At 39.5% G+C, this 10,261-nt stretch overlaps 1 protein-coding gene across 3 annotated transcripts in view; it reads right to left on the bottom strand.

Annotated features, from left to right (window-relative positions):
• Positions 1-3,442: 3,442 nt before the first annotated feature.
• Positions 3,443-10,261, bottom strand: part of MYOM1 (myomesin 1) — a 110,699-nt gene continuing 103,880 nt past the window's right edge. For all 3 annotated transcript variants that reach the window (XM_025211681.1, XM_025211683.1, XM_025211684.1), the window contains 2 exons: positions 7,847-7,991; positions 3,443-6,260 (listed from right to left, as the gene is read on the bottom strand). In XM_025211681.1, the coding sequence (XP_025067466.1) occupies positions 6,049-6,260; positions 7,847-7,991 (357 nt within the window). In that variant the 3' untranslated portion in view covers positions 3,443-6,048. The remainder of the gene's footprint in view (positions 6,261-7,846; positions 7,992-10,261) is intronic.

Below are 10,261 nucleotides of genomic sequence, written 5' to 3'. Positions count from 1 at the left end.
AGCAGTTCCAAAAAAGGTAACATGTATCAATTTTGGATTAATTAAGTAGGTGCTATATGCAAATTGCTATAGCCATGTTTAATTTCAAGATAATTGTTTTCAAATTTGCTCCTTATTTCTGTGTGTTCAGGGAGAACAGGGTCTGACAGTAAAGAAAAAGTGAAGGAGCTGCCAGGGAAAAATATTGTGGGGAAGCAGCTAAGAGTCTACTTGATCCCCCAAGATTTATTTTCTCTGCTATAGCAGTGGGAGGGTGACAGCTTCAAGGCAAACCTCCAAAAATTATATCTGGAAAATTATAACAAACTAGTCAATTGCCTGTCAAGAATGACTGCCCCCTGCCTCCCCACCCTCTCTGCCACTGTTTTGGGGCTGGGCTGGGCCCTGTGCACGCCCTCCCCACTGCAGGGCCAGGCCCATATCCCCTCCCATCCATCCGGCCCATGTCCTCCTGCCTCCTCTCCCCATGAATGTCGTGGGGGGGGGTGTGGATGAGCACCACCACCCAGCACCCCATGCCACCGCTGCATCCAGGGAGCGGGGGGGTAGGCCAGTGCTGATGGCCTTCTACCCCGCTCTGTCCACTCTATTGCTGCTGCCTGCTTCTTCCCCTCTGTCCCTGCCATCACAACAGCATCTGGGCCTGCTCCTCCCCCACATCGTGGCAGGCCCGGGCCTGGGCCCATTCCTCCCCTCCCCTGCACCGCCATTGTGAGTCCAACCATGTTCCCCACCCCACTCATGCTGCCACTGCTGCCTCCGCCATGGAGTGCGGGGGGGGGCAAGGCCAGCTGTGCTGGCCTCAGCCCCCCGTCCCCTCTGTCCCTGCTGCCATGGCAGCACAGCACTGCCACCACCTGCAATCTGAACGCTCTTGGAGCACTCTGATTGGCTGCCGAGACAGCCAATCAGAGTGTGAATAAAGCATTACGGAAAGACAGACAGGCAGGCTAAGGCTGTGTGTAGATGAAACGAGGGGCATACATGCATGACACTTTAAAGTGGGCTAAATGCTTTTGCACCACTTTAATGGTGTCAGCCTTCGCACGCCTCGGCCGAGTATTGTGCATTAATTCCAGCTGCTGTAGGAAATTCGGCAGCATAATGCACCTTAAATGACTTGGGGCACAGCAAACTAAAACTCCTCAGACATTATGAGGGGTTTTAGTTTGCTGTGTGTACAGCCGCGGAGCGAAGCACTGAGCTCCGTGCATTGCAAAATCAAGCCCCACATGAGCAATATTCCTTCATTCCTGACAATTATTAGCAAGCATTGTACACACTACTGCCTGATAATATCTAAGGCAGATCATCTGATAAGAGGACAAAGTCCTGATTCTTCTTGAAATCACTAGCCATTATTTTCCTCAACAACAGGTGCCTTCTAGCTAGAACTTTCCATTGTGGCTAGGCTGAAGAGGGCAGGCAAACATTTTCTATAGCTTTCTCCCCTTCCCCTGCTCCAGGTTTCCCCAGTTCTGCTTTTATGAATAGAGTTTTAAGCAAGTACTTTTGCCAGGTATGTTGGGATTTTAAATGGGTCTCATTCTGATGGTGTTAGCATGAGCAGACAAACTCTAAGAAGATAGGAGAAGAGAAGAGAATGAGGAAGAGGAGACAGACTGGCACACAGAAAGGGTAAGAGTAAGGGTGCTTGTACACGTTATTAAGTGGCCACGTTTACACCACAACGTTTTCTCAATAGAACTTAAGTTGTGCTGGCAAAATTTTGAGCGTAGACAGATTCAAAATTTCTCTAAGATGGCAGAATTCTCCTGCTTGCTGCCAAGGTTAAACATTTCCCCTAACAAAGTAATGTTTCATGTAGACATGTGATTTTCAATCAGGGTGCCGTGGCCCCCAGGCTGCTCTGCAATGTTAGCTGTGCTAACATGATTTACAAGATAAACCCAGAGTTTTCAAATAGGAATCCATAGTGTTAAAAGCATTCTGACTTGTTTGGGTCTTTCTGAATTGCAACAGGAATTCCTCTTTTTTTTTTTTTTGGGTAATCAAATATCAAGTGAAAACTAAGAACTGGCATTTTCCAAAGGGAGCCTGGCATGTAGTAAGGCATGCTTTGAGTCTAAAAAGGCTGAGAACCACTGATGTGACACACCCATGCTTTCCACTTGCTGTAAGTCCTTTCAGCAGCTGTTGCCTTCTCAGGGTGCACTTTGTAGCCTAGCAGCACAGCTGCTGAGGGAAGCTGCCAAAAGCACATAGTCATCCTGAATACTCTCTTGAGCCTGAGGGGGGTGGCTGCTCTCTACTGTACGAATGTCTACTGCCAGAGACAGGTAAGAGTTGACATCAGAAAAGAGGCCCTTAAACATAATGAGCAGTTGAGGGAGACAACTTAGACAACATGTCAATGAAGGAAAGTGGTCCATTTTAATGTCTCTCTCCACTTTCATTTCTCCCTGACCATCTCCCACACTCATTTTCTCTTAATTTTTCTTTTCTATTCAGGTTCCTATACAGATTAAATCAATTATTCCTTGTACATTTTAATTTTCATGTGATCTGCTGCTCTTTGCTCTTCTCCCAATAACACTTTGCTTCAGTTCTTACAAATTGTTGTTCTGTCTTCAGGACAATGGAATCTGTTGTGTGTAAAGATTTGTTCTTCCATTCCAGCAAGCAGAAACATAGATTGACTGGAATATTATTATTCATGTGTTCAGTTTATGGCTATTGTTAGGGGAGTCAGGCTGAATATCTAACATGGTAATTATTTTAACTTGCAACCAGATGATGCAAATAAAATAGCTTTGTGTACTGTAGCATTGGGTTTTAGCAGCCTGAGTCTACAGACAGATCGTTTTCAATGATTAGGCAATAAATCTTGAACTCACCCCTACAAGAAGTCAAGAGCAACAAGAACCACAGATATACAGACTTGTTTTTTCACAACACCACAGAAATCATTATACTCACTTATAGCTAATAAGAACAGAGATCAGACCCTTCTGCCTAAGTCAAAAGGAAACATTTTTTCACAACTCATCTTTCCCCATCTTTAAAATGCATACTTTATAATTTTGGGAGATAAATAACAGACTCATGCATGTGATCCTTCATTCACACTCTTTGTATGTGAACTATTCTGTGTTTATGTTGTTGAACCTAGGTGTCACACCATCAGGAGATGAGTTTACAATAGGATTATAAACTTAAGTATGAAGAATAGTATTCGCAGGAATGGGATATTTAGGTGATGAAAGGAGGTCATTACCCAAAAGCAGTACTCCAGATAAGCACTGTAATGACCAGGATGTTTGTTTAAAATGTAGTTACAAATATCTTGGCATATATAATAGAAGCGTCTATCATTTTAGAAATGCATCACATTCTGTCATTATGTAATGGAGTGAGAACAAAAGAACAACATTTTGTTGTATGTCACAAGAATGGAACCTATAAGCATCTCTTTAAAAGATTAGGGTCCAAGAAAACTTTTTATTCAATTTTATTGTTAAATGACAACACTCAGCAGTTCTTTTATTACAGTATTGTTAAAAGTATTTTTTCATGCACTTGTGAATGACACTAACTTAAATAATTAAAATTAGAATTTTAAAGGCTTTACTTAGTTACCATGCACTAACTGTTTGTATTTTGTTTATTTTATGTAATAACACTTGAGTGGCTAGTGAGCAGTTCCTAACAGAACAAATGTGTTGGTTTCCAGTTCTTTAAGACAATAAACTGAAAAACCAAACTAAACAATACTCTAATGTAAGTTCACTGATATAAAATTCTTTCCACAAGTTTTGATGATAACAGAAGCAAAAATCTATTTTTTTTTTTTTTTTTACAATACCTGCAGCCCCAGTTCTTTTCCAGCAGAGTTCTGTTACAGACCCTAGTAGGAGCAGAACTGGTTCCTAAATGTGAAGTTTTGTGAGCATTTTAGAATGTTCTTTCAGATTGGTTCTTTCAGACCCTGGTTTAAAGTCCCATTAAAGTCCATTAAAAGTTGTCTATTAATGCCAATTGAGTAGGAGCTCAATCCACCACTCAATGGCAAAACCCTGCATTATATCATTTATATAACAATACAGGTGTCCGTGTTCTGTAAAACTAATTTCCTTGCAGAGGAGCTATAGAAGATGATTGATTTTTACAAGGGGTTTGCAGGATTCAAGCAACTGCTATGACAAAGAAATGGTTAAGAAGCATACAAAGCAGGCAGCAGATGCCAACTTCCGTATATTAGTGATATTTTGAAAGAACAGCGTTTCTCAAACTGCTGCTTTCTCACTAAGTGATGTAGTCATCATTTCTCTTGTAGAGTATTAATCATTTCCTGCTACACTCAAGCACTAATACATGTCTACCAGTATATGTATTATTTGGGTTACCACTAAAAACAATTCTTATAGAGACAAATCACTCCTGTGTTTCTCTGTGAAACCTGTTGTAAAATTACAGGTCGTATTTGTTAGGCTGATTCACCATTGCTGTTTCCATTTCCCATTGATTTCAATGGAGTGACTTTTGTGTAATACAGGAATAATGCAGTAGTAAATCTAGCCTTGTGTCAGACAGTAGCTTGGTCTGATAGGAGCAGTGTTAGGAGGAGGTTAGGCTTAGATGTGTATGGACTTTTTGGGGGGTGGGGCGTGGATTCTTCTGAATTTCTTGCTTAGCGATAAACATTTTGCTCTGTGCTATTTTGAATCTTCAGGCAATTTGCTGTCTTCCATTCAGTTCTAAATTGTTTAAGTTCTAGTTTGTCTGAAACTTCTATCTTATTTATCAAAAAAATTATTAGCAGTACCAGACTAAAAATGTACTTTAATTGTCCCTAAACATGGCACACTTGAAATGTTAGATTTTTTTTTTATAGAGTCCACAACGCCCTGGCCAAGACTTGGTGGGTAGGAGTAGGGGAAGATGACAGTGAATGAAAAATTTAATGGTGGTGATGAAAAATGATAAAGCTCAATCAGTTCTAAGCTGCAGGTGGGTATGAGTGAGTGAAACCCAGGTACTTCTACTCTCAGGGTGCTGCTACCATGTTTCTGAGGGAGAAGGTCCTGAGGCCTTATCTATGACTACAACAGCCCCTTAAGGATAGAGTCATCTGGGGCACAGACAGAAATGACTTTTGTTGTGTGATTGGCCCCTTAAGATCACTTTAAAGCCACGCTGAAACAGAAGAGCATGGCTACAGAGCCCTCTGATTGTGAGACATAGTAATCCCCATTGTATGAGGGTTTAAATGAAGTCACTCCTAAGTGGAACGACTTAACTAATTTCTGTCTGCTTCAGCAGCAGCACAGTGAACTGCGGCTGCTGTCCCTGGATGGAAGGGGGAGAAGGCAGGGGAGGGAGGTCCCTTCTGGGGTTCTCAGCCCTGCTAGAGTGGTGGGGGGGGATTGGAGCTCCAATCTACCCACCCTACCACTCTGAGGTTGGGGGGAGGGAGGTTAGTAGGTGAGCAGAGACTAGGGAAGGCACAGCTTCTCTCCCTGGATCAGCTCCAAATTGGTGATTCATAGAAGTCACCTTGTGTTAGACCCAGGAGTTACACTTCTGTCTGTGCTCTTGGTGGTAATGGTAAAAGGTACAATCAACATTACATTTGGGTGGCTGTATGTGAGGCCTCTAGATGTCAATTAGTAAAGACTCTCTGCTTTTAAGCTTCATGATTACCATACATTTGCAGCACTCTATACCAGGTCAATATTTTTTTTTATAGGGTCATAAACATGTTGTTTATTGACAGATTATATTGTTATGCCTTCTACTCATTTCAGTGATTTTTACACTGTATTGAATCACTTTATCAATACATGGATCATTGCTCCATTACACTGTAAAATATACTTAGAAGCAACCACAATGCAATTCATACATGACATTAAAATGTGAACACACAGTATAAACAAAAACCAGCCTACGTTGTGAAGCTATGATAAAGGTAATAAGAAAAATCAATGGGTGTCTTTTAAAATATTATGGATATACTGCAATTCTCTTAGAGTTCATTGCAAGCTCAATATTGATCATTATACATACATGACAGTACAGTTTCACTCAGCCATTTGTTTCTACTGATTTTTCTTCCTGTCTCTCGAGGCTTTCTGTGGGATAAAGAACTATTTTTGCTGCTGCAGACTGCACATCATTCACCCTTGCTGCTTGCTTGTTGCCTTCTGCATCATCCTCCTCTTCTACAATTGGGATTTCATTTGGATCAGGTGTCTCTTCTGTGGCAATAATCTCTTCTACATGTGGCTTAACAAAATCTGATATAGAGGAAGTAATACAATTCCCCACATGTTTACTGAACTTAATATAGCACAAGAATATGCAGTGTTTGTCTTTGTTTATGAGCTTCCCCCCCTCCTTTTTCTCTTCCCACGCCTGCGTAAGGAGACCTTGGACTAGAAGTGTTACCATTTTCACATAAAGTTAAATGTGAGCTGAAACCTTTATGGAGAAGCAGGTAAACAGTTCCCTTCCTAAAGAAGACTGAATCTGCAAAAGTTTCACTCCTCAGTGAGTCTTTCACATAAATAATGTCCTTTACAGGACTACTGACAATCATAAGGATTACATAAACTAGTAACGTTTAGATCTGACCCCAATAAGCAATATAAAGATGGACAACGGGAAAGGAATACTTCTAAAAAATAATATTTTCTTATTTTTCCTTTTTTAAGGAGACAGTAGAGAAATTGGGACTAAGGAATTGTCTCATAACAAAAGTAAATATAACATATTTTGGTCCCACCTACAATGGAAAAAACTGTTTACTTACCAGTACTTGGACACAAACATGATACAAGATTTCTTAAAAATATTGTAATTTTGGTATGGCTGGAAGCCAAGACATCGTACAGAAATAAATCATAATGTCTGCTAGCAAGAATAAATTAGTGTTGAATAACACTCACTTGGTGGATCTACACATACGCTTTACTGCAGTTGACTAATTAGCTCCTCAGTAAAGCATCACTGTCTACACGTGCACAGGGTACAGTAAATTAATTAACTCTGCCATAAGATAGTATTGTTGGAACAGGACTATCTTACAGCAGAGTTATTTGCTACACAGAAATGCATGTGTGGGATGGTGACCAGGACCACAGCAGTTTGAGCTGGGACTGAGCAGGCCCAGGCTGGCAGTAGGCTCAGGGGTCAGCCTTATGGATCTACATTTTCGGCACTCTTGTGCCCCAGTCATCCCCAATGTTGCCATCTGGAACCTGGGGCTAACCCCTCAACCGAGCCTGCTGCCACCCCGGGGCTGTCCCAGCTCAGACTGCTGAGGTCCCAAGAGCACATGAAAACGTTGAACCCTGGAGCAGAAGACTCCAGTGCAAACTGTGCCAGAGTTTATTGAGCCACATTAATAGCTCATGTAGATGCACCCACATTGTAACAACCTACAGTAACGTAAAAAACTCATTTAGAAAATACTGAACAATCAGACAACTTTGATTTGCATTTTTTGACTGAAAGTTCATAAAAATAGCCACTTAAAATTGTAACTCAATCATTCAAAACAGAAATAAAATTTTAAAAGAAGCATGCGTGAGAACACAGAACAGGTATTTCAGGAACCGATTCAGGAATTTCTTATAAATTAGGATGCTCAATTTCAGACAACTTAATGGGGCCTTATTTTCAAGAAGTGCAGAATACCAACTTGTCTGAAAATCACGTTTCCAAGATTACTAGTTGCTTTAACAAACCTTGATTATTATATGTATGTCTCTATGAAACCCATGATCTATGAATAATGGTTTGCATGGACTCTTAAGTCTGCAATGTTAGATGTAATTTTTTGGGGTGGGGAGCACACCCATATAAATGGTGGATTTCTTACCTTCTCTCGTCTTTTCTTTCTGATGATTGCTTGGAGTATTTGTTTTTTTCTTTTTAGTTAAAGACACTTTATTTTTATTGTGTCCCTGTGCATCAGAGACATGCACAGGCATGCTGGTCTGTCCTGACACAGGAGTGACAATCACCTAGAGCAAAGCAAGAACAAATAATGCACAAGCAAGGAATGCAGATGCATCAGGGATCTGCTTTAAAAAGCAGTGGTAGAATCCCCAATAAGCAGTACACATAAATGTGCATATTAGCATATTTTTTTCTTCTAGATGAACTGAAGCAAAGGGACATAGAATTTTGTCCCGTATTTAGCAGATGATCTTCCCATAACACTATTCATAAAGGAACTATTCCCTTGTAGCTCTGTCAAATATATGATAAGCACAGGTAAGGCAAGATAAAGACAGAAGTTTGGCAAGAAAGTACAAACTCTGAAAGAAAAGTATAGTCATATTAAAATATGCTTATAAAATATAATAAGGATTGTTTAATCAACTACTCAAGTAAAAACTGGCCAAATGATCCTTTCAATTAAACCTGTATAATTTTATGGACCTCAGTCAGGTTGGAGAGAGGACTGACTAAATTCAGCAAGATTTAGTCAATTTTGCTTTATAGTGTGTGTTCTGGGCCCAGATTAGAACAATCTAATGAATTGTCACCTTGGAATTGAATTTATATCATTTTACGTGAAAAAATCAAATGCTCTCTCACCACTCTACTTAAAGTTCAGAGGTTTAGTTATGGTGCATTAAGCAATGAATCTGTTCTCTGTGGTTTCATTTTGAACATAAAAAAGTAAGGAGCAGTTTTACTTTGTCTAATGTGCAGACATTCTCTAAACAAGGTTTGAACTGATCTTTTTAATTCTGTACAAGATAAGCATTCGCTAATGTACATAAGCACATGCTTAAATATTAAGATTGTTAATTATACCATTGAAATAATCATGGAAGTGTGTGAAAAAGTGATCACAGATCATGCTCCTGTAAACTGCTGAAAATGGATGCTAGTTCTACAAATTTTGTTGTGAAAAATCGTGATACTGAGAGATCATTTTGGGGAAAAAAAAGAACATGGCATATTGGTATATTCCAAATCACATTAAGATAATTTAGCTTTGTGAAATGATTGAGAGTACTCTATGCTTATAAAATGCTTTGATGGATCCGGGATACTTGGATAGACCAAATCCTGCTTGCCTTATGTAAGGAATTGTGACTGAAGCCTGGCACTTTACATAAACTTTAGATCAGAATCTTCAGCGTTTTGTCAAAATTGGTTAAAAGTTCAACTGCAAAAATGACCAATTTCAATATTGATAAATGTGTTGAAAGTTGTATCATTAACAGAATGCAGAACTTGTTGATTTCACTCGTGTGTACGTCCTCTTCTTTTCATTTTGATATATACTTGTACTCCTTGAGATTTTGCATTGTGTGTCGGCACAAGCAAATGCAAATAAAAATCAGATCACAATCTGTTAGAAACTGCATGTTTGGTGGTATTTCAACCATCTTAGATCTATTGAAAATACCTGTCAAAATTCAGAAATCTTTTGGGAGAACCTGGACTCAGTTCTAGATGGTAAACAAAACCCCAAACATCAAACCCCCTCAAACCTTAAATCTTAATGTTTTACAGCATTCTAACTTATACAAAAAGAATTGGATCAAATTTTTAAATTTAAGCCACCAAAATTATACTGTTACACTTGAAAGACTGCCATCGTGCATCTGATGGACCACTCACATGAATAAGGGCTGTGCAATAGGCCTCAGCTGGGCAACAGTTTAATTTACCAGGCATACAGCACTTACCTTTTGTTATTCAAAAAGCTGCCTCTATTACAGCAAGGTGATTGAGAAACTGTAGGGTTTGTGGGTTCACAGTGGTTGAGATAGTATAGAAGATAAAAGTTTGTGAAAAAAGTGAACACAAACCATGCAAAAAAAAATTAGGCTGTTGCAAGATCAGTTGTGCAAAACAATGTATTCCAGATGATATTAAGAAATTTTACTGTCAAAATCAGAGATTAAGTTAATAACTATGTTAGACCATAGGGCTGAGTGTATATAGGAATTTAATTGCCTCACCTTATTTAAGAATAAACAAAGGCATTTTTGTAAAATCAGTGCCACAGATATTACTATTGCTACTAGAAGGCAGTTCTTGCAAACAGATCCAAGTTTTGGCTTAAAGGTTAAGGAACATTTTTAACTGAAAACAGGTACTCTAAGATTCAACAGTCACCCATTTTGTACTGTCACAATGAGAAATAATACAGAGAATACAAAGTAATGAAAAGCACAGGTCAGCCATTAGTGATTGTGCCTGTAGAGACCGGGGACACCCAATGTAACATAACTGACTGAGTTTGACAAGTTAACTGATCATTTTGGAG

Source organism: Alligator sinensis, unplaced genomic scaffold (genome assembly GCF_000455745.1).
Source record: "Alligator sinensis unplaced genomic scaffold, ASM45574v1 scaffold318_1, whole genome shotgun sequence".
NCBI classification, from domain to species: Eukaryota; Metazoa; Chordata; order Crocodylia; family Alligatoridae; genus Alligator; species Alligator sinensis.
This window is presented reverse-complemented; position numbering and strand designations above follow the sequence as displayed.